The sequence below is a fragment of the Nyctereutes procyonoides genome, unplaced genomic scaffold, assembly GCF_905146905.1.
Source record: "Nyctereutes procyonoides isolate TBG_1078 unplaced genomic scaffold, NYPRO_anot_genome, whole genome shotgun sequence".
NCBI classification, from domain to species: Eukaryota; Metazoa; Chordata; class Mammalia; order Carnivora; family Canidae; genus Nyctereutes; species Nyctereutes procyonoides.
In genome coordinates, this window is record NW_026575117.1 from 2,202,274 (window position 1) to 2,229,370 (window position 27,097).

The 27,097-nt window shown below is 64.6% G+C and overlaps 1 protein-coding gene across 5 annotated transcripts; it reads left to right on the forward strand.

Moving 5' to 3' along the window:
* Window positions 1–455: 455 nt before the first annotated feature.
* On the forward strand, window positions 456–24,494 carry VANGL2 (VANGL planar cell polarity protein 2). Of its 5 annotated transcripts, none has more exons than XM_055333981.1 (8): window positions 456–534; window positions 14,675–14,935; window positions 15,073–15,193; window positions 17,796–18,403; window positions 19,106–19,242; window positions 19,734–19,869; window positions 21,812–22,043; window positions 22,638–24,494. In XM_055333981.1, the coding sequence occupies exons 2-8, from the start codon at window positions 14,865–14,867 to the stop codon at window positions 22,896–22,898; spliced, it is 1,566 nt and encodes a 521-aa protein (XP_055189956.1). In that variant the 5' UTR covers window positions 456–534; window positions 14,675–14,864; the 3' UTR covers window positions 22,899–24,494. The 5 variants fall into 5 exon arrangements, with proteins under 5 accessions (XP_055189956.1, XP_055189955.1, XP_055189959.1 ...); XM_055333980.1 differs by lacking the exon at window positions 456–534 and adding an exon at window positions 1,979–2,256; XM_055333984.1 differs by lacking the exon at window positions 456–534 and adding an exon at window positions 2,504–2,585.
* The last annotated feature ends 2,603 nt before the right edge of the window (window positions 24,495–27,097 follow it).

Genomic DNA, 27,097 nt, shown 5'->3' on the forward strand with positions numbered 1-27,097 from the left:
CCCTGTTTCTGGTTCTTTGGGCCTTTTGGAGGTTTGTGAAGCAGGCTAGCACCGTGACACCGTATCTCCCACTAGGCCTGCTGGATGTTCTGGGGGGCGCGGCAGCTAGTGAGGCCCCAACACCGTGTCAGTTATACCCTCGCTGCCTCGCAGGGCAGCGCACTCTGGGCAGCACTGGAAAGGCCTGAGCCCGCTCTATGCCCACTGCCCCCCACCTCCTTGCCCCCCCCCCCCCCCCCCCCCCCCCCCCCGTCCCTCACAGACTGCCCGGACCTGGGGGGCAGGTCCTGGGGGGTAGCCCGGGGCCAATTGAGCAAGCACCTAGACTCAGGCGGGACTCGGGTACCAGAAATAATGATTCTGCATATTGCAGGCAGTCTTGGGGCTGAGTCACTTGCTCACGCCTGGTGTGGGATGGGGGGTGGGGTGACGAGAGGCCAGGATTTGGGCCAAGGAGAAGGGAAGCGTTTCTAAACGTTTTCCATCTTTGAAGGGTAACAACGCAGATGAAGATGGCCCTGTCCTCGCGGTCAGGTAGGTGAGAATGGGCCGCTGTGCAGCCTAAGCTTCAGTCTCAGTGAAAAACATTTCGCCAGGGAGGAGCAAAAATCCCAAACAAGTGAGGAACCGAGGCTGGGAATCTCCTTCCCTTGGGACTTCTTAATCACAGGGTTGGGTGAGAAGGTACCGGGACTCAAAAGCTGGAAGATGGGGAGATGGTGAGAGCACCTGCCTGGGACAGGTATGCAAAGGTGCTTTTGAAGTATTACTGTTCCAGGTAAGTGCAGGGTTGCAGCGCAATAACATGATAATATAATCACACTGGAAGCTTCCGCTCACTCCAAGGGGAACGGGGACTTCCCACAACCCAGGCTTTTGTGACGGGGGAGACTTGGTGGGTTCAGGGCTATTGCCCCGCTCCAGGAGGCCCACCAGGCTCCCTGGATTGCTCCAAGGCAGAGCAGCCGGTTATGTGGGACACCCCGTGACCCCCGCAGCCCCTGTGTCGCGCCCCCACTGCAGGCCGTCTGAGGCCCCTGGGCCCTGAGACTGTGCCACTGGGGTCAGGGCCGCCAGGGCCTTCGGAGGTTTCCTGGAGCGGGGCCCGCTCCCCTCCCGCTCCCCTCCGGCTCCCCTCCGGCTCCCCTCCGGCTCCCCTCCCGCTCCCCTCCGGCTCCCCTCCGGCTCCCCTCCCGCTCCCCTCCGCAGCCCTCGCCCCCCGGGCCGGGATCCCTCTGTAATTAATCGCAGCGCGCAAACCCGAGGGGCGGCCCGAAGTGTTAATGAGCAGCGTCCCGGGCCGCCGCTCGCAGCCGGAGCGCCGAGTAATTAAATTATTTTTGGAAGCGGGGGTGGGGGGCCGCGGCGGTGCGGGTGTCCGGGCAATCCCCGGATGCTCGGCCGCGGGGAGCGTCCCCGCCGCTAATTAAAATCAGAGACGACTCTCCCTTCTCGCAGCCCTGGGGCGGGGGGTGGGGGCCGATCTTCCCACGGCCCGGACCGCACTCTGGGCGGCAGGGGCTGCGGCCCGCGCGAACGCTCCCCTCCATCCCCGGGGGCCCGGGGGGCCTGAGAGTCGTCGGCGGGTCGGGGAAAGGCGCCCCGGGATGGAGGGGTGCGCGGGGCCGGGGAGGGAGGGGTGCCCGGGGCCGGGGACGTTGGGGTGCGCGGGGCCGGGGAGGGAGGGGTGCCCGGGGCCGGCGATGTTGGGGTGCGCGGGGCCAGGCCCTGGCAGGGGATAGAGGGGTGCGCGGGGCCGGGGAGGGAGGGGTGCCCGGGGCCGGCGATGTTGGGGTGCGCGGGGCCAGAGGGGCGCGCGGGGCGGCCGGCGGCCGGGGAGCGGCGGCTCCGGGAAGAGCCGGGCCGCAGACAATGGGCGCGGCGGCGGGAGGGGCGCGGCGGCGGGAACAGCCGGGAGGCGGCGCCCGGGAGCGCGCGCCCCCCGCCCCCGCCCCCGCGCCGCCCGCCCCCGCGCCCGCCCTCCCCGCCGGCCGCCGGCTCCGGTGCGCTCCCGGCCCCCGCGTCCGAGCTGCTGGGCCCCGCCATGGGAGCCTGAGCGCCGACCCCGGCCCCTGCCCCCGGGGCCCCGCGGGGACAGGCAGCGGCGTGGGACGCGGAGGGGGCGCCGGCCGGAGCCGCGAGCCCGGAGCCGCGAGCCGCGAGCCGCGAGCCCCGAGCCCCCGCCCGCGCTGCCCGCCGCGCCCCGGGCGCTGCCCATACAAAGGCGCCGGCCGAGCCCCGCACTGGGCGGCCGCGGTGAGTGGCGGGCCGCGGGGCGCCGGCAAAGTTTGCCGGAGAAAGAAAGGAGGACGGGAAACGGGAAAGGAGGGCGGCCGGGGGGGCGGGGGCGGGGGCGCGGGCGGGGCACCCCCACCCCCACCCCCTTCCGGCCGGCCGAGCCCCCCAGCTTGGCGGAGGGCCGGGGGCTCGAGGCGGGGGGCGGAGCCGGGGCCTGGAGAGCCGGGGACTTTCCTGGGCCCGGGGCCCCGGCGGGGGCCTGGTGATCCCGGGGGAGCCGGTGGAAGCCGGAGACCGGGAGTGCGGCGGAGGCGGGGGAGAGGCGGTGCGAGGATGGGAGGCTGCAGGTACTGGCCTGGGGGCCCGGCGCGGACACACCTTCGGGGGTGTGGGGACGGGGCAGGTGAGCATCCCAGGTGCAGGGTGGCGCTGGGGACCGGCCCAGGGGGTGTGTGTGCGGCCGGGCCGGGCAGGCGGGCCGGGTGCATGGGCCCCGGGGACAGGCGCCGCACCCGCTCCCCACTCACGCTTGCCCATTGTGGGGGGGCTGGGGGGCTGCATTAGGGAGCTTTAAAGCACTGGTGGAGGATCAGTGTGCGTGATTCTTTTGTTTGTGTGTGTGTGTGTGCAGGTTCCGTGATGTGCTCCGTGTTCCTGCAGGTGGGCCCCTGGCTTCGGAGGTGTAGGGGCTTTTCTGTGGCTGTGTGTGCACCCAGGGAGCTGGCCGTGTATCTCCCGTGTGTTTGGATGTGCATTTATGTGTGTACTCAGGGGAAGGGGTGTGTGCGTGTGTGTGTGTGTGTGTGTGTGTGTGTGTGCACTGCAGAGGGGTTTCTGGGAAAGAAAGGTGTAGGTAGCAGGAAGGTGGGTGTATAGGACAGAACAGGGCATACCTGGATAGGTGTGTGTGCACCTGTGTGGAAAGGGGGAGAGCGAATCTGTTCTCTTGTGTGTGATCTGTGTTGGTGACGAAGTACAGCGTGTGTACCTTCCTTTAGGTGGCGTGTGCATCTCCGCCTGTGTGCTGGGGGTGTTACCTCTTGCCTCTGCAGACAGATTTTCCTGGTAGAAAGCCCAAAGGGACAGCCGTCTGGGTGATTCCGAAGCTTCTTGGGTGGCTCTGTCTGGGCTCAAGGGTAGTGCTTTAGGTATCTGAGACGACCAGGGGGAGGGAGTGGGTCATCTCAAGAGGTGCCTGTTTGGGTGCATGGGGTGGGTTTTTCTAGAAAAGGATGGGTGTTGTGGGGAACGGGGGTTCTGGCTGTAGTCCTAGAGGAATCGGGCCACTAGAAGAGTCAGGGAGAGAAAGGAGACGGTCCTCCCGCACCATCAGAGATTGGGTTCCAGTCCGTGGAGAGGCCGCATCCTAGGCTTGGCGGCCCAGGCCCAGGCCCCGGTTCTCTTGGAAAGCGCCTTGGAGTCTTGGACTTCGGAGCCCGCTAACTGCCCTGCCTCCAGGTCTCTACAGTTCCTGACGTCAGGAGTTTGGGGACAGGGTGGAGGCAAGGGGAGGCAGCTGGCTGGGGGGATGAGACTGAGTGTGGAGGTGTGTCCAAGGGTTGAGAAGGAGGGGGGGGGCGCCTGGGGAGGTGGGGGGCCAGGAGCGTCTGCAGGTGTGTGTGTGCGACGGGCGGACCCCGTAGTTCCCCTTTTCCCTGGTGAACAGCGTGGCTGGGGTGGGGCCAGGTCTGGGGCCAGGTCTGAGGGTGAGGCACAGGAGCTGAGCCAGTGAGGGGGCAAGTGAACGTCCGTGCGTTGGGGACAGGGTGGGCACCCCTCGTGGGCCATCCTCACCGTCCTGAGAGCTTGGAGGGAGGTGGATGTGTCCCTGGCCCCTTTGCCTCTCCTCTCTCTTGTCCTTTCTCTTTTGGGGTGAAGGGAAGGGGCTGACCCTCTTGTTTAGGACGCACGCTTTGTTCTCCTGTCTCCCTCCCAGACACTTGGCTGTTGCCGCCAGGAGTGGGCGCGAGCCGCCTAGTTTTAGGGGCTGAGGTGGTGACCAGTTTTTCAGGGTCTCTGAGTACTTGGAATTGGAATGTCTGAGTCCCTAAAGGGCACGTGTAATTGGAATGCTTCCTCTTTAGTCCCAAGGGCTCCCTCGCTTTCCTAAGACTCGGGGTGGGGGGGTAAGGGTAGTGGGCGTTAGAACCTGTTGGGACCAGGGCCGGGGGCCGAGCAGGAAGGACCAGATGGAGGATCCCCCAAGCTGGACACCTGTCTGATGGGTAGGGCCCCTAGGGTGAGCGAGGCACCTGAGTGTAGGGTGGGGGGCTCTGGCTCCCGGGTATGCTGCTCTACTGTCTGGCGGGGCGTTATCCAGGGAGGAGCCGTCGTGGTCGGAGGTGGGAGGTGCCGTCTCTGGAAGGAGTTCTGGTCTGGAGCCGGGGACCACATCAGGCCCCCCCCCCCCCGCCCCATTGTCTTGCTTCGGCCTGGTCATCCCTGTGATCCTCCCAAGGCAGGCCTCTCCGCTGTGCCCCCTCTGCGCCTTCTGCTCCTTCCGAGTCTGACGAAGGGCCCCCCTTTCCTGGCCCTAGAGCAGGACAGACTTTTATCTCTTCATCGGCCTTCCAAGAGGCGCTTCCGGTTCCAGGGGGGCGTGTACTTGGCTAACAGAAGCTTTGGGGGGGACGAGGGCCGAGAGCTCGGGCTGCTCCTCGTCCCCTCTGAGTCTTAGGGACCCCAGGCTGCTCCTGACCGCACTGCTTGGAACTAGTGCTTCGTGGTGGCCGTGACCCGGGGCAGGTTCTTCCGCCCCAGGCTCTGGCCCGTCGGTGTCTGGAGGTTCCCCCGCCGCAGGTGGGGTGATCCTCGAGGAACCCCGGGCCCGTGGCCGCCACCTCGGTTTCGGCTCGCTCCTGCCTCTGCTCCTGCCTCTCGTTTCGCCACTTCCTGCTCCTGAGACCTGGGCCGGGAGAGGGGACTTTTTGAAGCCTGACCTGTGAAGTGGAGCTAATAACGCGGCCCACGTCGCTCGTCGCTCGTTTACGGGCTGAGTGGGGGCGTGGGGAGCTGGCGCCCCGGAGCCTGGGAGCCGTGAGCCCCGGGGGTGGGTGCTCCCCGGCTGAGAGAACGAGCCCCAGGGGGTGGGGGTGCTCCCCAGCTGGGAGGCCTTCCTGGTTGGGGGGGGTGGGGGACGGCCCGGTGCTCTTGTGCTCCTCCGGGGGACCCTGCCTGGCGCGGGGGCAGGAGGGCCGGGCCATCCCAGGCGCGACGTGTGCCAACACGCCCTTGGAGCCCGTGAGTGCCGTCCGGAGGTGTGTGCAGGAGGCCAGGACGGGGCGGACGGGGCGAGGTGGGGGGCGGGGGGCGGACGGTCCCTAGCCGGCTGTGTGTGCGAATGGACGGACGTGAAAGCCCCAGAAGGTAGAAGGAACCACTGGAAAGTGAGTGCTGGCGCTTCCAGCGGTTGTGCTGTGCCGCCAGGGCCCCTGTCTGATGTCCCCCCCCACCCACCAGAGCAGAGCCCAGCCTAGGAGCTCTTGTCCCCAAGCGCCCCCTGCACCTGGCCGGCACCCGTCTTCATTCCGCCGCCGTGGATTTACCTGTTGTGGACGTTTCATGTAAACGGACCGGTGACACGTGGTCTTTGCCGTGTGTCCTGCCTTCACTGAGCAGGCGCCACCCCGGCAAGGCTCCCCACGCCAGAGCTGGTGTCACAGCCTCCCTCGTTTTCCTGGCTGCATCGTATTCCACGTGTGCATGGCCCCTAGTGGGATCTGAAGGAGGAGCTAGGCAGACGGGGCGCAGTGGGGTGGGGTGCTGAGGAGGGCCCTGCGGGTACAGGCTGAGCGCACCGGGAGCATCGGGGGTGTTGGCGGGCTGCATGCAGCGCGGTACTGTAAGGTCTTGCAGGATCGGCGCGTGGGGGGGGCATTTGGCCTCAGTTTCCCTACGTGTGAAAGGAAGTCCCATCGTGGGGTTGGTGGGGATGGAGGTAAAAGGGAAGGAGGGGCTGTGACACTATTGCCTCTTCTCGGGGTCTGGGGGGAGGATGGGGCCTTATTGGACTTGCTCCTTCTGTGTCTTTCCTGGGTGGGGCCCTCCCGGCTGCATCTACCCTCTGGGTACCGGTCTTAAGGTTTTACAGGGCATCGGGTTCCCCCTTGTCGGAAATTTCTTCGCTCGCCCTCTGCGGGTGGGTAACCTTGTTCAGCAGAGGCGAGGGAAGAGCCTGGGCGCGAGGCCTCCTCCAGCCCCACCCCGGCAGCCTTCCCTGCTGTATCTCTCTCCTGGTGATGGGACCAAGGCAGCCCTCCTGGGACCCCGGGGGAAATGAGGTGGGTCAGCGAGGCTCTTCCGGTCCCTCCCTCCGCGCAGAGCAGGAGGCTGAGGCCTTGCCTGGTGGGGCCCTTCGGAAATGAGGTGTTGCTGTGCTTGTCTGATGCCCCTGGCGAGGCTGGTAATTACAGACATGACAGCTGAGAACAGGTTTGGGAGAGCAGCCTCGGAATCGGCCTGGTGATCGGGGTGGGGCAGTGAGGGGCAAGCGGGGGAGAGCGGGGGGCTGGGCTGGACGGCGCACTTGGGGTCCCCTCTCCCTGCCACTGCGCGCGCGGCTGGGCTTAGCACCTGCGGGAGAGCGGGGGAGGGGGGGGCTCCAGGCCCTGCCTCCTTCAGCGTGGAACGAGGGGGGATGGGATCTGGGGCCGGCCTCCACCCGCAGCCCCCCAAGGAGGCAGAGGATGGGAAGGGGGTTCTGGGGGTGGAAGTCAGGGGGGGTTCGTCCTCTGGGGGCCTGCGGCCAGGGATTCCGTCCTAGTCTGGGTGCGTCTTCTCACCTGAGGTGATGGGATGGAGGCGGGAGGCTCGGAGCGGGCCATCCAAAGGACAGACGGGTGGGAACCAACGCTTTGTGGCCGTCTGTGACGATTCCGTGATGCTCTGTATACGCTATTTTGCCGACAATGCCTGACCTCCTGGAGTTGGCACTGTCACCCCCACTGTCCAGGCAGGGAAACTGAGGTCATAGGTGGTAAGCAGCTCCCCTGAGATGGCACAGCTCCCGGGAGGCTGTGCCGGGGGCCCCTCCCGCCCCCCCCCCCCCCCACGGCACCACGCTTCCATCGTGATGCTCCTCCTTCCGCGGGATCTGACTGCTCGTTTTTGCCTCCACTCTTGGACCTGAACCATTCGGCCTGTCTCCTGAAGGCGGGCCCGGGCTTCACGTCCGCCTGTGAGGGCGCGGCCGGGTGGGGGCTCCCAGACGGATGGGGTCCCCCGAGAGGAGCCGATCTGGAGCCTGGGGCAGGAGCCTCTCCAGGGGCCCCCCTCCTGTCTGTGGGCCACTTCACACGGGGTGGGAGGGCTCTGGTCACTCCAGCCCATGGGGTCTTGTTTGCGATGCCAAGGGGCCTGGCCCTCATGGTCTGGACTGTTTCCGGGCAACCCCCAAAACATCCCTGGGACCCCCACTTTCACCAGAGAGCTCCCGCTCCCCTGACCCCACCAGAGGAGAGAGTGGGCATCTGTGTGTGAGTGGGGAGGGGCCCCTGGCTTTTTAGGGTACGTGGGGGTTGGACGGGAACAGGTGCTGAGTCCAAGGTGTGAACGCAGTAACTTAAAAAAAACAACCAAGTGTGAACAGAGACACTTGTTTTGTCACCCGCTTTACTGCAGGAGTGGGGGTGGCAGGTAGAAGGGCTGGGGGGCGTGGGGGATGCCTCGGGTGGGGACGCAGGACGCTGGAGGCCGATCATATGTGGGCCTTTTGGGTGGCCTGGTTTTCCTGTACCAGAGTCACTTGCCTGATGGGGGGGGCCCTGGGCTGACACGTGAGGGGGAGGTTTTCAGCGTGGGGAGACCACGACCTGCCGCCTGCACCCACGGTCACCCACGTGTCACACCTGGGGCCCCCCACCCTGCACCTCCCGACCACCTTTCCCCCAGGAGCCAGTCTTCCCAGCCAGCAGCCCACCCGCCCGCTCCCTCGACACGTGTGAGCCCAAGGTTGGTCGAGTCCCTTCCCCGCGTGGGTGCCCAGGGCTCCTGCGCCGAGGCCCAGGCCGGGTGAGCAGGCTGGGTGGGTCACCCGGGGTCAGGGGCCCGACTGGGGACGGTGGGTGCACACGGAGAGGCGCTCATGTTCCTCGAGGGTGGGAACGTGGCGCACAGGATTGACCTGGGGGCGGACGCAGCCTGCTCCCCTCCCGTTGTCCACCTTGTGTCCCTGAGGACAACTCCAGTGCCTGCTTTCCTCTTGGCTCCTCCACGGCTCACCTGGTGGGCAGGTAGGGGCCAGCCCTTCGCCCCAGCCGAAGGAGGAAGAAGTTCCCAGCCTGGTGGGTGGGACTGTGGGGCATCGAGGCCTCCCTGTTACCTTCTCAGCGGCCTAGTTGGGTCTCCCCTCGGGCCCCCACCTGGGACACATGCCAGAGAGATTACTCAGCCCCGCTGCTCTATCCCCTCCCCCTGCCCAGTGCTCCCTTCTGGACTGGCTGCGACGGGTCTGGGGGAGGCGAGGGCACGAGGCCTGTGGTTCGGGCACCTGTGCGCGCTGCTGGGGGGGTGTCGGAGGACGGAGACCTCCTGGGAGCTGGCGTGGGGGCGGGGGTGCGAGGGAGAAACAGAGCAGGTCTCCACAGAACCTGCCTGGCCAGGGCGGGTGGAGCTGGGTGGGGCAGGCGGGAGCCATTCCAGATTTCAGGGGGGTAGGAGTGTGGGTGTACTTGTGTCTGGGCATCGGGGGGCACCCACATCACCCCTGCTTTAGACGGATGAGAGGTGAGGAAGCAGAGGAGGAGGAGGGCTTGGCTCTGGCTCCCCCAGCCCCTCCCCAGGGCCAGCGCGAGCTCAGGTATCCTGGCAGGGAGCCCGGAGTGCGGGCTCGCTCTCCCTAGGCCGCTCCTTGTACTGGGGTCTGGCAGGGAGCAGCTGCTTTGGAAGTGTGGTCCCCGGGGTGACCCAGCACAGCCGTCCCCTGCTTCCCAGCCCAGCGAGGACAAGGAGCCTGGCCCTGCCCTGGGGCTCGAAGGATGGTGAGCTCATGTCTGGGCGGTCCTGGGAGAGTGCCTGGGCAGCGGGGTGGGGGCTCCTGGGCTCCCCATCGGGCCCCCAGTAATCCAGCTGCTAGCTCTGGTCTCCCCCAGGGGCACTGGGACCTTGGGCAGGGGATGGGAATGAGGGTGGGGAGCCAGTGTCCGTGGTATCATTGGTCTAGGGTCCGGCCTACCCTGTGCTGTCCTCCTCTTGTGATGAGGGAACTGTGGCTGGTCCATGGCCTGAGGCTGGGTGGGGCCACGGGGGGGAGGGATGAGAGAGGGGTGAGGGATGAGAGAGGGGTGAGGGAGCGCAGTGCTCGGGAGGAGTGGGGTTGAAACCCCCGTCGCCCCACCGCTGCTGAGAAGAGGGGGGTCCCCGTGGTCTCCCTGACCCGGCCTTGGTGTGTCCTCGAGGCACCCAATTTCGCTTTTGAGAGGGCACACCTCACGGCCGAAGTGTCAGCGAGTCTCGCAGTGGCGGCCTACTGGGGGGCCTCACCTGGGGCCGCGCGTCCTCCGCTGGGCCGCGTGTCCAGCTTTAGTGCTGGGACCTGCCGAGCACTGGGTGGGTGAGCGCGCCGTCTCCCTGGGGTGCCGGAGAGAAGGGGCAGCTCGGGGCACCCGTGGGCGCCGCCCCGTCCCCATGTCTGCCTCTGCTCCCACCCTGGGCACCTCTGGCCGCCACCCGCGGCTGTCGGGGCCCGGGCTGAGCACCCAGGTGGAGCCAGCAGGTGGGGGAGAACCGGCGGCCTGCAGGATGGTTGTGACTTGGCATCTGCCCGACGTCTGCCTGGGCTCTGCCTTTCTGGATGGACCTGTGGTTCTTTGGATCTGGGCCGGGAGGTGGGAGTCGTGCACCTGTGAGGGTGCTGGGTGACCCTTGGGGACCGCGAGGCGGGGGGCGCTTGCTTGCCTGTGGGTGGAAGCGGGGAAGGGGAAGGCAGGCTCGGTCTGACCCAGGCCCTTGTGAAGGAACCACAGGCCTGTGGGGCCCGTGTCCCGCATTGTCCGCAGGAGGGGCCCAAAGAGGAGACTGTGCCCTTCCTGTGTCCAGGCGGGACTGGCCTTCCCCGGCCGTCCGCGGCCGAGAAGAGGAAGGGCCAATCGTTTAAGGAGTGGGCGGCTCGGGAGCCCTGGCAGGCCAGACGGCCCCTTGTCCCGTCCCAGCCTCTTCTCCCGCGCGGAGGATCCCACCCCGGTGCCTTGGCCAGCGCGGGCATGACAGGTGCCCCTTCTAGGTGCATGTTTGTGCCCTGTGCCCTCCGCTCCTTTGCTTTCCTGGCTGAGGCCCTCAGCTCCCGGGGCGCCTCCCCGCAGCCCCGCCTCCGTTCCCCACGCCAGGCTCGGGCGCTGGGCCTGGGTGGCGGGGTGGCCCCGGTCCAGGGAGCGGGAAGGAGGTGGTGATCAGAGGCACCTGCCGCCTGGCTGCCAGTTCTCAGCACCTGCCCCTCGGGGTCCCCGCGTCGATCCCCCTGAGCTGCTCCTCCGGGTGGGGTGGAGTGGAAGGCCTGGCCTCAGCCGGCACTTTGGCCAACGCCAGCCTCCCCCTCTGTAACCCCCCACCCCCAAGGCCTTGTTCCCTCTGCCTGTTGCCAGGTTCTGAGTGTATTTTTTCCAGAGGCCTCCGATTGTTTCCTGAAGAAACCTGATCCCAGGGCTCAGACAAAAGCTGGGGCTGCCGGAGGAGAAACCCCATTCTCTCCCCCTCTGTCCCTAACCCCCCCACCTTCACAACCTCCCTCGCTTTGGATGCTGGGTATGGGTTCCAGGACCCGGCTGCCATCACCTAGGCAACAGGGGGCTTTGGTTGCCATGGCGATCAATGTGGGAGAAGCTGGGCAGCCGGGACAAAAGCCCCCACGTCCCCCACCCCTCCCCCAGCCCCCTTGGGATGGTACTGAGACACATTCCATTAATTTTATTTCTGAAAGGTCTTTGGGGGGAGAAGGGTCTTGTTTTTGTGACAGGCTCTCTTGGCTCCGTCTCTCCTCTATGGCCTCCTTTTAACCCCAGATAATCCATGGTTGGTTTGAGCAGGGCCCCGAGCGAGTGTGTCTGTGTGTCTTGGGGGTGGGGGCAAGGTGAACGCTGCGAGGCGTGGTCCCTTCCCCAGCCGCCCCCCCCGCGGTCCACCCCGGTCGTGCTGCCCTCGAGGTCCACCTCCGACATTTCCACTTGTTGGTCTCCTCTCCCCGCCCCCAGCCTCTTCCCTGGGAACCTGCCCACTGGGGAGACCCTCCAGACCCCTGATTCCCGAGCCCATGGATGGAACGAGGGGAGCTCCTGCCCCCTCCTCACTCACCCCTGCCCCCTCCGCCCCTCCAGACTCGGGTCAGTTCCCTGGGTGCTTGAGGGGACCGTGGGCAAGGGGCTCAGGAATTGGCTTTGTCTGGGCCCCTCTGGTCGGGGAAGGAGGCCCTGGTGCTTCTGGGCTCCCTGAGGCGGGTGGAGGGGCAGGCGAGGCAGGGGAGCAGGGTGGGTGCTGGGTCTTCGTACGCGGCCGGGAGGAAGGCAGGGGCTCAAGGCTGAGCAGCTCGGAACAAAGGGTTAGGAGGGCTGGCACCCGGGTCTGGTTTGACATTTATCCGTAGGGGAGACGCAGTGGCACCGGCTTCCCTCCTGGGCGCATCTGCAGTGGGTCTGGTCGGGCCGCATGTGTGCGAGCACGTGGGTGTGCGTGTGACTTCTGTATTTAGTAGTACAAACAGCAGCATTTATTCACCCCACCTCTTTCCTAAGTCTCAGAGGAAGTGTCTGGGGATCGGAGTGTGGGCGACCCTGCAGCCAGAGCATATTAATTCCTTAACTGATTACTAGCTGAGCAGTTTATAAAAGCACTTCTTTCACCTCCAGGACCCCCACGTCACCCCCGCCAAGTGCGTGTCATTATTTTCCTGTTGTACCGACGAGCCTACCAGGCTACAAAGCACAGAGAAGTCAAGTAACTTGCCTGTGGTCACCTAGCTGGATGGGGGGAGAGTCAGGTCTCGAATACAGGGCCCGGGCCCCTTGGGCTGTTGGCTCAGGGAGGCAGGAGTGAGAAGGGGTGAGGCTGAGGGGATGGGGAGCTGTCCAGACAAGGGCGAGGGAAGGTCCGTTCCCCTCTACTTGCCCCTCCCTCTGTGAGAATAACCCACTTACTCTCTTGACCCCTCCCAGTGGGATTCAGGTTTGGGGATGAGAATAGGCTGCGGCAAGGCCAGGCTGGTGCCCACGAGGCGGTGCCCACGAGGTGGTGCCCACGAGGCACGGGAACCATACTGACGTCTAGGCCAGTGGGAAGGGTTCTCAGGAGCCAGGGCGGAGGAGCCCGCGTGTCTCTGTGGACGAGGTGCTGAGTAAGGCCCTGTGCGTGGCAACGGTTCTTAGGGTTGGGGTGGCTTGAGGTTTCAGGTGTGTGTCCATAAGTGTGCGTGTGTCACACATGTGCCTCGACGGGATGTGGGGCTGTTGAGAGACCTGGCCCAGCCCCGGGGGGGGGGGGCCTCCGGGTGGCTGCTGCGAGCACGAGGAGACGGATCTCGTCCCCCTGCAGTGGGGGCAGCTTCCCCGAGAGTCAGAGGGGCGAGTGCAGTCGCCAGGTCGCCAGTCGGTCATGGGGTCCTCGCCCCTGGGAGGGCGGTGGGGACACAAACACCCTCACGCTTCCTGCCCTCCACTTGCTGAGGACTTGCTTTAGTTGGGGAACAGCTAACAACCACGCGGAAGCAAACCCATTTCAGTTCTTAACCTGATTGACATTTTGGCAGCATGTGACCGGCCGGTTTTGTTCGGGCCTCAAACGCTCTTGTGTTCGAGTCGTGCTGTGGTGGGCTGCTGCCGCCACCGAGCCCCCCTCGGGGCCTTCCTCCTGCTCTGGTCTCACCCTGCCGGCCCTTTGCCTGCTCTGACAGGCTGGGATGCCCCGGAACCCCGTACCTGTCCCTCTTGCTGGGCGATCGCACCCTTTCCCGTGACCCAGCGCTTCCAGCTCCCACTGCTCCAAGTGTGGATCCCCTGAACCCCCGCGGCCTCCCCGACTGCCTGTCCACGGCCGTGGCCTTGGCCCGCTGGACATGGAGCCCACTGCCTTCCTCCCACCTGTGCCCCCTCCCCGCTCCCCCTGCCCTGGTGGTGGCACTGCCACTCCTCTCATGCTGGGACCGCCGCCCTCCCATCAGCCCGGCCTCGGGGGCCCCATCCATCCTAGTGCCGCATCCCGCACTGGGCTGTTGGTCTGTCCGCCGGGCCGGCTCGCCCCCCCACGTCTGCCCCAGCCCCTGCCCCAGCCCCTGCCCCAGCCCCTGCCCGCGCAGCTGGATCCCTCATGGCGCCCCATCCCGGCTCCCTCTCCCCGTCCTGCTCCTCCGCTCCAGCCCCACTGGTCTTTCCTGCCTTGTCCACGTCCACGGAGCCCTGCTGCCCTTGGGCTTCCTGGGGCCCCCCTCCAGCCTGCCTGGCTCCTTGCTGCTCCCTCTGGAGGTCCAGGCATCATTTCTTGGAGGGACTTTGCAGAACCCCCAGAGCGGCCTCTCCCGCCCCCGCCCTAGGCCTGCCACCCCCCCTGCCCTGAGTTATTCATACCCCGGTTTGGGTGGGGTACGCATCCACCCCACCAGCCTGGCAATGCAGGGCCGGGCTCCCCAGCAGCCTCCCCTGACGGCGAGCCCACGGCCGGCGGGTGAGGCTGGGAAATGGGCGCGTGCGTGGCCAAGGTGTGCAGGGCGAGGTGGGGCGAGGGGACGGTGCCGCAGCGGTAGGGGCTGGGGGCACCCAGGGGTGCCGAGGGGTGAGGGCCAGGCAGGCGGGTACCGCGGGCCCATTTGTATCTACAGAGGATAAAGACGCTGCCCCTGAGCACAGCTCTAGCCAGGAAGACTCCCGGCCTCGCCATTCCGGGGCTTCAGGCTTGGGGAGGGTGGCTTCTCCTGCCTTGTCCTTCTCACCACCCCCCCAGCCACCGCTTCCATCCCTCACCCTGTCCCCTTGTCTGCCTGTGCACACGCACACGTGCACACATGCACACACGCACACACATGCATGCATACGGATATGCACACGCACGCACACGCACTCCTCTGGGCCTCAAGGCGAGCAGCCCGCCTGACCTGGCTTGTCGCTGATGTAGGAGCCCGCCTCCAGTGGGCTTTTTCCGAGCTGGGAGCGCGGATGGGGTCCAGGGGAAGGAGAGGTGGCCCGGAGGCCACCGTGCTCTGTCCCGCGGGGTCCCGGTAGCCCTGGCCCATCAGCCCGGCCGGAGCCCGCCATCCGTGAGCCACAGTCCCCCCGGCTGAGAATAAAGGAAGCAGCCAGGTTCTCCACCCTAGGGGCCCAGGGCTGGGTCACCCCTCGTGGCCATCGCCAGCCCGGCCTGGCTGCCCTCCCCGCACCCCCTGGCCCAGCCCGGGCGGCCCTGGCCTCTGCCCTGACCCCGCAGGGGCGCCAGCCCCTCCTAACCAGCTGCGTCCTCTTCTCAGGAGTGCCGCTTGATTTTCTCTGAGACGAGCCCACCCGTCCAGCAAGATAGAGTCCCTCAGGGTGACGGTTGATTTCCTGAAGGTGCCCCTTGGCCTGAAGAAGCCGGTGCTGAAGGAGGTGGCTGTGGGGCCCCCCAGAAGGCCCCAGCCCGTGGCCCTGGAGCGCTACAAGGCGCGGCGTTCGGACGCCATGGACACCGAGTCCCAGTACTCGGGCTACTCCTACAAGTCGGGCCACTCCCGCAGCTCCCGCAAGCACAGGTGGGCAGGCGTGGGGCTGAGCTGGGTGCTGGAGGGGGTGCTGGGTGCTGGATGGGTGGGCACGCGCATGGGCTGCTGTGAAGACCCGGGTCCCCCTCTGACCGTCCGTGCTTTTTCCCCCCGGCCGCCTGCTGCAGGGACCGCCGCGACCGGCACCGCTCCAAGAGCCGAGACGGGAGCCGCGGCGACAAGTCAGTGACAATCCAGGCTCCAGGGGAGCCCCTGCTGGACAACGAGTCCACGCGGGGGGATGAGCGGGTGAGCATCAGGGGGCTGGGGTCCAGGCCAGGTGTTCTCGGGCTGCTCCATGAGGCTGGATCCAGGCCCACCAGGTGGGGGAGGGCCTGGAACCCTGGTCTCTTTGGATAGAGGCCCTACCAGGGAGGGCATCCCGTGTCACACTTCCTCCTGCGTGGTGTCCCAAGGTAGGAGCTCTTTGGGTAGACTTCAGAGAGTTCAGGTAGAGATCCCTTTCTCAGAGAGGTAAGGTGAGCTGGGCTGAGGCCAGCGGGTCAGGTGGGCTGGAACCAGGAGCAGGAGGGTGCATTGGGGGGGGTCTGGGGGTGGGGGCAGCCCAGGGTTTCCCTTGAGCCCCAAACCCTGAGGCATGGGCGCTGCCGCTGCCTCTGGTGTCACATCGCCTGGGTCTGGAGGGAAGCAGGTATGGGCGGAGTCAGTGGAAGAGGGGGAGGGGAGAGGAAGGGGGAGCGCGGAGGGGCGCCCCAGCCGGCTGCCCCGGCCCTAACCCCTGTGGCCCATCGCTGTGGCCCCAGTGCTCACCTGGGAGGGAGGCCCGTAGGCCGAACACAGACTAGGGCAGAGGCAGGATTGGAGGTGACTCGGGCCTCTCCTTCCGGTCTTGGGAGCATCGTGGGCTGGAGACTCCCAGCTCCTCTTCCCTCCCAGGAAATCTGTCACTGATGTTGGGACTCCCTGGGTGTTGGGAGTAGATGGGTACCTCGGGGGTATACTCCTCCCTCTCTCCCAGTCCTGTCTTCTCCCTGAGACCGGGCCTCCTGGGTTCTTCAAGGGCCCCTGGGACCGGTCAGCTCCCCAGCTGTGGCAGAGGAGGCCACAAACCTTGATCCTTGGAGAGGGTGGGCAGCGTGTCTGGGGGTCAGCCCAGGGTGACGAGTGGACCCAGGTCCTGGAGCTGAAAGTGGTCAGCGCACCCTCTTCCTATCATCACATCAGACTCTTCTCCTGTCCTCGGGAAGGAGATTCCTCAGGGCCCTCATCACTGACCCTGCCGGCACTCCCCATTCTGGTCTTAGTCCCGTGGCTCTGTGTCTCCGGGCTGTCTGGGAGCGGAGGGCATGGGCACTGATGGCCGCTGGTGGTCGTGGGCCTCCTCTGTGGGATGGCATCTGGCTCCTGCAGAGATTGCTGGAGTGGAGCAGACGCAGGAGGACACCCGGGGACCTCAGCCTGTCTACACCCTCACTGCCAGGAACAGGCAGCCCCACAGAGCTGGCAGGGAGGCACCGAGACCCAGAGTGATGCTCAGTGTGTCCATCTCCCGGGCCCTACACTGACTGTTGCCTTCCCCCTCCTGGCTGGGGTTCTCTTCCCTCTGCCACGCTGCTTTTTGTCAGGTCACTCCCTTAATCAGACACCGTGAGTGGCTCTGGACTTCTGGAGAGTAGGTGCTTCTGGCCTAGTCTGGTTTGCAGGTGGCCTGCCGGGACTGTGCCTGCCTGTGCCTGGCTCTGCCCCTGGTGCCTCCGCTCCTGTGGCTGGCGTCTTCATGTTTGAGTGATGCGTGGGGGTCTTGGCAAAGTGCAGAATCTGGTTCAGTCCGCGTGGGGTGGGGCCTGAGACGCTGCGTTTCTAACGAGCTCCCAGGAGTTGTCCACACTGCTGGTCCGCGGATCCCATTGTGAATAAACAGGCCTTAGGGATTGTTAAGTGAGTTCAGTGATTCTCAATTTTGGATGAGCATTAAAATCTTCTGGTTTTTATTATTTATTTATTTTTAAAGATTCTTTATTTGAGAGACAGAAAGAGAGCGAGCGCGCACGCATGAGCCAGGGGAGTAGCAGAGGGAGAGGGGGAAGGCGACTCTCCCTGAGCAGGGGACCCTGCCCGATGCCAGGACCCTGGGATCATGACCTGAGCTGAAGTCAGAGGCTTAACTGATTGAGCCACTCAGGCGCCCCCAAATCATGTTTGTTTTTTTTTTTTTAAAAAAGGTTGTTGTCCTCTTGGGTGAGATCTGGGCATTGGTGCTCTTTCCTGAGCTTGCTCATGTGCGTGGTGAGGGTCCAGGTCTCAGGTGCTCCAGCCCTGCAGGGGCCAAGCCTGGGCACCCGGTGGAGCTCCGCAAATATTTTGGTGGTTGCAAATACTTTGGTGGTTGCGTATTGGCTGATGGCCCTCTCTCCTCTCCCCTGCTCTGCTGTCTGCCCCGCCCCCGTGCCCCCCCCCCCCGCCCTCCCCGGCACCGCCCTCCGTGGCCACGCCCCCTGTGGCCCGCCCGCCCTGCCCCGCCCCGGCCCCGCCCCTCCACCTTGCCCCGCCCTCACGCCCGCCCTCCACCTTGCCCCGCCCTCCACGCCCCGCCCCCTCTCTCTTGTCCTGCCCTTCCCCCCTCGCCCCTGCCCCTCCCCACTCCCTTCTGTCCCTCCCCTTCTGCTCCTCCCCTTCCCCTCCCCCCTCCCCTTCCCCTCCCTCTCCTCTTCCCCTCCCCCTCCTCTCCTCCCTCCTCCCTCTCTCTCCTCCCTGCTCCCTCTCCTCCCCCTCCTCCCCCCTCCCCCTCCTCCCTCCTCCCTCTCCTCCCCCCTCCCTCTCCTTCCTCCTCCCTCCCTCTTCCCTCTCCTCCCCCTCCTCGCTGCTTCGGCCCACCCCGCCCCTGCTGTAGGATGACAACTGGGGGGAGACCACCACAGTCGTCACGGGCACCTCAGAGCACAGCATCTCCCACGATGACCTCACGCGCATCGCCAAGGACATGGAGGACAGCGTCCCCCTGGACTGCTCCCGGCACCTGGGGGTGGCGGCGGGGGCCACGCTGGCGCTGCTGTCGTTCCTGACGCCGCTGGCCTTCCTGCTGCTGCCCCCGCTGCTGTGGCGGGACGAGCTGGAGCCGTGCGGCACGGCCTGCGAGGGCCTCTTCATCTCCGTGGCCTTCAAGCTGCTCATCCTGCTGCTGGGCAGCTGGGCGCTGTTCTTCCGGCGGCCCAAGGCCTCGCTGCCCCGCGTGTTCGTGCTGCGCGCCCTGCTCATGGTGCTCGTCTTCCTGCTCGTCGTCTCCTACTGGCTCTTCTACGGGGTGCGCATCCTGGACGCCCGCGAGCGCAGCTACCAGGGCGTCGTGCAGTTCGCTGTGTCGCTGGTGGACGCGCTGCTCTTCGTGCACTACCTGGCGGTCGTGCTGCTGGAGCTGCGGCAGCTGCAGCCTCAGTTCACGCTCAAGGTGGTGCGCTCCACCGACGGCGCCAGCCGCTTCTACAACGTGGGCCATCTCAGGTGCGCGGGGCAGGGAGGCCGCCTGGGGCCTGGGGCGTGGGGGGAGACAGAGATGGAGAGAGTGGGAGAGAGCGAGCAGCGCTGGAGGGGCTGGTGGGGAGGAGTCCGAGGCCGAGGGGCACGTCGCTGTCCTCTGCACACCCTAGGTGGTCCCCAACAGTGCAGCGCCTTGGGGCAGGTTGGGCGGCAAACAGGGACCCGCTGGGGCCTCAGACAGGGCTGGCCCACAGAGGAGGACGGTGTGGGGTGCGGACGGGGGTTTGGGGAACCCCTTTCCTAGCCTTCCTGGAGGCACAGCCTTTGGGAGCCCTCAAGTCAGGGTCACCGAGATGAGCTGGCCAGAGGAGGGACAAGATAAGGGGAGTCCCGCTGCCCCCACCAGGCCACACAGCCTCGGGAGCACCTCCTGGTCCCCATAGGGAATGGTGAGGGACTCTTGCAGGGGAGGAAGCGACCCTTTGTGGGGACCCAGGCCCAATGGCCTTTCTCCCCTGGGCTTCAGCACGGCAGGGAAGGACTAGCAGGCCCAGCCCTGGGGAAGGCTTGGGAGCCCGGTGAGTAGACCTCGGGCCCTGAGCCAGGCGTCTCGGGAGCGGCTTGTCCCCGTCCCCGTGTCCTTTCCTGCCCCGCCAACCTGTCCTGATGTCTCCCTCCCCTGGCCCCCCCTTGTCTGTCCCCCACCCCCCGCCGTCTCCCCCACAGCATCCAGCGCGTGGCCGTGTGGATCCTGGAGAAGTATTACCATGACTTCCCTGTCTACAACCCCGCCCTCCTCAACCTGCCCAAGTCCGTACTGGCCAAGAAAGTGTCTGGCTTCAAGGTGTATTCCCTCGGAGAGGGTGAGCGGCCCGGCTCCCCTGCCCTGCCCGGCTCTCCGGCTGTCCATCTGTCCATCCATCCGTCCATCCCTGTGAGCTGGGCTCTGTCCCTGCTCCCTGTTCTCTCCGCCGCCTCTGACCTTCCCCCCCTCCTTTTGTTCTGTCCTTCCCCTTGACTCCAGGTGACTGAGGTCAGCTGCTGGTTCTGCTCCCTGTCCCTTGATGCTGTGCCACCTGCCCCCACCCCCCCCAATCTGGCTTCTCTGCGTCCGCTCGCCAGCCCCCGTCCTAAGCCCTCAGCTCTCTGAGCTCCAGGGCCTCCCGCCCTCTCGCCTTCCCTGTTGCTGGCCTGCAGGCCTGTGCTGACCAGGAGGGCTGGGAACGGGACGTATGGCAGGAGGCGGGCACAGCGTCCTCTGGGTGTGTCAGCTTGCTGTCCCCGGACTCCCCGGGATGGGAAGTGAGCCTGCGGTGCAGTGACCCTGCCCGTGTCTCCTCCTGCTCCCGCGCAGAGAACAGCACCAACAACTCCACGGGCCAGTCCCGGGCTGTGATTGCGGCCGCGGCTCGGAGGCGGGACAACAGCCATAACGAATACTACTACGAGGAGGCCGAGCACGAGCGGAGGGTGCGCAAGCGGAGGGCCAGGTGGGTCCCTGGGCCAGGCGGGGGCGGGGGCACTGCTGCGGGTCCCCGTGACTGCGGGGGGCAGGTGAGCAAGCATGATGGGGTGCAGTGCGTGCATCCGCGTCCTGTGGCCGCCCTAAGTCCCAGGAGCTGGGCGCTCTTGCACAGCAGGCTCTTCAGCTCAGGTCCCACGGGGCAGGCCTGGCTCAGCTGGGCCCTCCGCTCAGCGTCGCAGGCTGAAATGCAGATGACTCCCGGAGCCGGGTGCCCTCCCAAGCTCCCGGGCTGTTGGCGCCGTCATTCTGGGTCGCTGGCCCCATGGGCAGTTCGCTTTTCCCAGCCAGAGCAGGACTGTCTGGCTGCGTAGCACCTGGAGAAAACTGCGTTTCAAGGTCTCCTGTGAGAAGGCCATGCAGGCCACGGTCATCTCCCCGGCGACAAGGTCCGAGTCCGCTGGTTGGGTGCTTGAGTTGTATCTGCAAAACGTACTGAGTTAGTGGAGTAGCCGGGTGCTGGGAATGTGCTGGCGCAGAACCAGGGGAACGTTCTAGAATTCTGTGTGCTGCCGGGAGCTGAAGAACTGCGGGAGCCTCGCCTGCAGCGCAGGGGCTGCGGCCGGATGCCCCCCGGGACGCTGCTCCCGGCCTGCGGAAAATGAGGGTGCGGCGCTCCGTCCTGATGCCTCTTAAACACCGTCACGTTGCCTCCTGTTCACGTTATCCTGCGCACGTCAGTCGCCTGAAGAGTCTCCTGGTGATGCTGCTGCCCAGTCCCTTGTGGCCTGTGGCGATTTCCATGGGGCCTCGGTAGGAGAGGGCCCCAGGCCTTGACCGTCGCCACCGCTGCCCCTCTGCCCACGCCTCCAGGCTGCAAGGGAGGACGGTATCCTGTTCCTGTCCCCACGTGAGGAGCTGTCACTTCTCTGCCTCTGGTTGCCTCAGAAGGGGGCCTGGTGGGAAGGAGCCCAGAGATGCACACGCCCCCCGCTCACCCTGACCCCAGGCGGGGGTTTTGGGTCGCCTGCGTTGCCAGTGCTCTCTGGGGTCTGTTTCCTTCCACTCTTACCCCGGTTGTAACCCGGAGAGAACTTGTCCCGTGTGTCACCTGAGACGAAAGGGTTTTTTCCAAAGGACATTGACGGAGACGCTCTGGGGAAGCTCAAGGATAACAGACACTGGCCGCACCCCGGCCCCCTTTCCCTGCGCCCAGAACCCCGCCCTCAGCTGCCCGAAGTCCCCCGGTTCCTGGGGTTCCCGACGCGGCCGTGTGTCCGTCTGCTTTCTACGTGAACTGGCTGCTTTTCCCTGCTCCCTGAACGCCATTGGTGAGCTTGCGCCATTGCCTGGGATGCGGCCGGTCGCGTCTTGTCGCTGCCTGGTGTTCCCGATGACCACTCGGCGCCCCACGCGGGGCTTGGATTCCAGGGCCACTCCCTGCCCTCGTGTCTCGGTGGCCGCGGGATGCTTGTCTTCTCCGGCTGTTGACCGGCCGCCGCGCCGGCCTTGTGCGCCGCAGCGTCCCTCCCAGGCCTCGACGACCGGTGGCCCGGCCTGGCCGCCCTGCTGCAGTGTTCTCGCCTCTGCTTCCCGGTGTGTCGTCAGTTCGTTGCATAATCACCTCCCCCCGCCGGATGTTAACGTTGCCTCCGCTGCCGGGGTCTGCGCGGTTTGGGGTCTCCTGTGGGAAGGGGTCTGCAGGTGAGGCTGTGCTGCTCTGTCGCAGAGCACGGTCCCTGCCGCCTTGGTATGATGCTGGGCCCCTGCGCCCGGGCTCCCCGAGTCTACAGCTGTTTACTGCCCCTCCCCCATGCACATGCACCTGCGCCCCCGCACCAGCCCCCATAGCCTAGCCCTTGGCTCCAGGTGGGTTTGTGTTTTTTTCGGGAGTAGGGGGGCTGCTGGGGGGTGGGAGCCGAGGGAACGATGGGGGTGGGCATCTGGTCCAGGCCCCTTCTGTCCCCCAGGCTTGTGGTGGCGGTGGAGGAGGCCTTCACTCACATCAAGCGGCTGCAGGAAGAGGAGCAGAAGAACCCCAGGGAGGTGATGGACCCCCGGGAGGCAGCCCAGGCCATCTTTGCCTCCATGGCCCGCGCCATGCAGAAGTACCTTCGCACCACCAAGCAGCAGCCTTACCACACCATGGAGAGCATCCTGCAGCATCTCGAGTTCTGCATCACTCATGACATGACGCCCAAGGTAGGCCTGCTGTGCTGCCAGCATCCTGCCTCGCCCTCCCCACTCCGTGGTCTCACTGCCCCCGCCCTGCGGCCCTGCCTTCTCCCCCCCACCCCTCTCTCTCCCTTCCCCCTGTGGTCTCTTCCTCATCCCTGCCCCCCCGATCTCTGCTCTGAGTCAGGTTCCCGGGTGGTGAGCAGGGGCAGCTTCCAGGTTCTCCTGGGAATGGCTGAGACGTGGTCCCCATCTCTGCAAGGGCCTGTGGTTGCCCCCCCCAAAATTCCCCCTCTGCCCCTTCACCTGCTCTTGATTGTCAGCCTCCCAGAACTGCATCCCCAACCGCTTGGTGAGCGGAGTGATGGCCTCCATGAGAGCAGAATGGAATCGGCGGGGGGCCTGGGGTCCTGGCCTGGTTCAGGGCACGTGCCGACATGCGTGTCCTGACCCCGTGGCACCCCCATTCTCCATGGGCTCTTCAAAACAAGGGTCTGAAGCAGATGAGCTCAGCCCCTTCCTGCTCTGATGTTCTAGATGGTGTGGAAGCTGTGCCTCCGGGGGGCCGAGGGTGGCGGGTGGCCGGGAGAGATGCCCACGCAGCCCCTGACCCGTCCTCAGGCCTTCCTGGAGCGGTACCTGGCAGCCGGACCCACCATCCAGTACCACAAGGAACGCTGGCTGGCCAAGCAGTGGACACTGGTGAGCGAGGAGCCCGTGACCAACGGGCTCAAGGACGGCATCGTCTTCCTCTTAAAACGCCAGGACTTCAGCCTGGTGGTGAGCACCAAGAAGGTCCCGTTCTTCAAACTCTCGGAGGAGTTTGTGGATCCCAAGTCACACAAGTTTGTCATGAGGCTGCAGTCTGAGACCTCGGTGTGACTGAGCAGCAGCGGCGGGGGACACGGGGTCCTGCGGGTGGGGGAGGGCTCGGCTCTCGTCTCCTGCCGCCTCTGTCCTGCCCCCATTTACTTTTACTTGAATTGACTCCCTCACCCGTGTGCTCCCCTCCTCCTAACTGCCCCGCGTGAGCCTGAACAGGCCACTGTGCCAGCAGAGCCTGGGAAGCGCCCCCCCGCCCAAGCCCTCACTTGGTGACATCGTGCAGGAAGCCTGTGCCTCTCCCCCTCCCTCCGGGATGGCAGTCCTTTCCAAGCCCCCACTTCCTAACCAGGCAGGTTCTTGTCGCAGCTTCCTTCTGTGGCCCAGACAGTGTCTTGGGGCACAGATGGGACCGCAGAGAGCCTCGGTGCCAGACTCCTCCAGATGGCGGGTCCCGGCCCCTTCTGCCCGCTAACCCGCAGGGTGCCCCGCGTCCCCCACTGCAGGGTCCGTGTCGGGGGCCCCGCCAGGTGGTCCCTGTGGGCCAGGTGGTCCCTGTGGCCGTCAGAGCCTGCCCCGCGCATTCACACTGCAGAGCGAGGGGCGATCTGGCCTGTGTTCCTGAGCCTCCAGCTTGTTTCTGAGTCGTGGGGTCTCTGGTGACCAGAGACCCTCTGAGCGCCCCTCCTGGGCTGTGGGGGGTTCCTTCCCTCCCTGGGTCCCACCCAGGCAGCCTGGGAGGTCTGGGGGAGCAGCGCCCACCCCTGCCCAACCCCTGCCCATGACCTTCCCGAACCTTCGTGCCCTCCCTGGGGCAGCCTGCCCTTGGGGAAGGATGGATGGCAGGGCGACTCCCGCAGATCGAGCGGCTTGGGACCACACCGACCAACTTCTTTCCTCCTCTCCGTCCCCCGACCCCCCCCACCACGCGCCCCGACGCCCCCCCACCATGCGCCCCGACCCCCGTGTGTCTTTTCTCAGCGCCAGGGCCCTGTTGCCTCATCTAATTTGTGGGGGAAGCCACCTGCTCCTCCTCACCCCTGCCTTAAGCCCACTTTGCCTCAGGGGTCTCCTCTCCTTGGCTGGCCAGGGTCCCCTCCTGTCTCCCCGCCTGGTCCCCTGGGCGCTTGTGTCCTTCGGTGTCGGGGTGAGGGGCCCCCGGGCTCTCCGTCCATCCCATGGAGCTCCTGTCGTCTACACCCAGTCCCGGTTCCCGAGAGTTTGGGTCTCGGTCTGAGCACACTTCCCCCGCCTTCTCAGAATTTGAGCCTCTGCCTTGGACGCCCGTGGGTCCGGGTTTTAGCCGAGGGTGCGGGACCCCCCGGGCTGCAGGGTGGCGGCCAGACCCCTCCTCGGGCGCTCAGGCTGCTTGGCCCCTGGGACGAGGTCCCCCCCCCCGCCCCCACCTGCGTGGAGGGTCCCCGTCCCCAAGCCACCTCCGATGCCCCCGCCGCTTGGCTGGAGAAGGGCTCGGGGTGTGGGGCTTGTCCCGGCTCGGGGGTGGGAGGTATCCCTCTGCCCTTCGAGGGCCTGGCTTCAGAGGAGTCCCTCCTGGGGCACGTTCCTAAATACCTCACTGTCCTGCAAAAGGCCCGGATGGGGGGCAGCAGCTGGGGGGCAGCAGCGGGGTGCGGTGCGCGAGGGAGGGGCGGGGGGGGGCAGGGGTGAGCATTGGGGAGCTTCCGAGCTGCCCTCGTTGGGGGCAGGGGGGTGTTTATTTTCAGCACCTGCCACGTTTTTAATCACTGTGATTTTTTCATTCCTTTTTTCCTAAAACAACAACAACAACAACAAAAACCTTTCCCCGTGACTCTAAGCACTAAGGGCTGTGACTGAGAACGGTAGTGTTTGGGTCCTTTGCGTCAGAACTGTGGTATCTTTGTCTTCTTTGACGATTATTATAATTTGTGTTTTTTAAGACGTCAGGATGAGTTGTCACGTGTTGGGCTGCGTGCGTCTTTTGCTGCTCGGGGAGTCAAGTTGGTGCTGTGAGCTGCTGGGGGCGCTGCGGGGACCCATCCCTGCGGGCGCTGGCCCCCCACTTGGCGGGTCCCACCACCTGCTGGGTTTGTTACTGCTCTCCTGGGCGGGGTGCCTGCCTGTGCTCCCCCCCCCCGGGACTCCGGATCTGTGGCTGGGCCTCCCCTACACCCCGGCACCCCAGCGCTGCCGCTCCGTCCCCACCGGGCCTGCCTTGTCATCACCTTGGGGTGCCGCAGGCCTCAGGCCTCACCTACCTCGCCACACTGCCGCGTCCCCTTTCTCTTAAAGGACCCCGACCCCCCCCCCCCCTTCGTGCTCGGTTTCTTTGATCCTTCGTTGTTCCTTCCCATCCTATCCCACCTGAGCTTTTTCAGTTCTCGGCCCGCATCCCTGTTGCAAGCCCCCCACCTGCGGTACCTGTGAAGAGGCATTGGGACCCCCGGAACCTTCTCCTCAGCAGCACCCCTTCCCAGAGTCCGTGCTTCTCTCCTCCGCGGGGCCCGAGGAGCGCCCTCGCCCCTCCGTGCTGTCTGTCCGCTGTCCGTCCTCTGTCTGTCCTTCCCCTGTCCCTCCCCTGCCCTTCCCCTGCCCTTCCCCCAGGGCAGCATCTGCTGATGGATTCGGTCCTGGTGTGTGATTGTTGTGATTTGTTCTCCTGTGCGCGAAAGGAAGGCGGCTAGTTTTGGGTCCCTTCCAAGTGAGATTGTAAATGTAGAATTTACCACTGTTGAATCTAGATTTATTTTTTTCCCCTTTTCTTTTCTTTCCTTTCTTTTTCATTTGTTTTTTTCTTTTCTCTCTTTTCTTTTTCTTTTTTCTGTTTTTTTTTTTTTTGGTTCAGAGACCTTGTGCATGCATGTAGAAAATTGTAAAATGTAAATTTTTTTTAATATATAAAAAGCTTGTTTTTACAGTTTGCAGTGGATCTAAACATTATGGCAATTTTAGGGATTTTTTTTCTTAAACATAGGAACTAAAACTGTACAAATTTTTTTTATATAAAATAAAGACATTTGACTTTTGTGGGGGCATTCTGTGTTTTTCTTTCTTTTTTTTTTTTTCTGGAGTGGGAGCAAAAGAAGGGAAGTATTTGCTCCTTGTTTGGGGGAGAGCGGCCAGCAGGGGGCAATGTGAACCCGTCGTGGCTCCGCGCGCCCTCGGGCTCAAACCACCACTGCTGAGCCCAGATTCCAAGATGCTGAACCCAGAATCCAAGAAGGGAAGACCTGGCTCTTCCCTGGGGTGGTTGTCAGGGTAAGGAGGGAGGAAAAATTGCTTTCCGGGTGGGCCCGTAGGATTTTCAGGTTGATCGCTCATCATATCTCATTGAAAAAAATTCCTGAAATATCTCTAAGTATCTTCTTATTCCTGCCATTAGCCAGTCTTTCAGACGCGGCACAGAAAGAACCTGGCAACAGTCCTTTTTTTAAAATGAAGACGTTGAGGGCAGCCTGGGGGGGTTCAGTGGTTTAGTGCCGCCTTCAGCCCAGGGTGTAATCCTGGGGACCCGGGATCGAGTCCTACATGGAGCCTGCTTCTCCCTCTGCCTGTGTCTCTGCCTCCCTCTTTGTGTCTCTCATGACTACATGAATAACATCTTTTAAAAAAAATCGAGCAGGTAATGCAGTCCCCTTGAGCGGAAAGGCTTCATCAGTTTTGTTCAAGTATTTTTGGCATCTGTACTGTTCCTCACGTACAGTTGATGCTCGGTAACAATAATGATTGAATGAGTAAGGAATTGACAAAGCTAGCAATCCGATGAGGACGCGTACAAGGGGACATATCCTTCTCCCTTCAATATTGCGTTCTAGTGTTTCTTGTGAAAATGAATAAACACACATGCCTTGAAGTGTCATTCCCTGTCCTTGTGACTGTCCTTCTGGTAACTAGACTTACAGTTTCACTTACTGTTTCCAGTTCACCTCGAAGACAACTTTGGACTTACGGTGACCAAATTTCTACCCTAGCAGGCTTCTAAGATTATTCTTGCTCTCAGCGGTCAAACCTAACAAATACCTCTTGGTCTAGTGAATCTTTATTCAGGGCCTGCGAGGCCCCCAGCCTGGGGCTAAAGCGCGTTGGTTGGCAAAGTTCGTGGAGGTGTTCCTGCCTCCACTGACCCAAGCTCTGTGGGCCTTTGAGGACCCGGTTTTAACCTCCTAGATCTCCTCCTCTACTAACTCCAGCTCCAGGAATTCAAAGATTTAAGGTCAGGTCTCCATAACTTGATCTGTGGGATCATATTTTCTCTTGGGGTTTGCTGAAAGCAGAAGTGA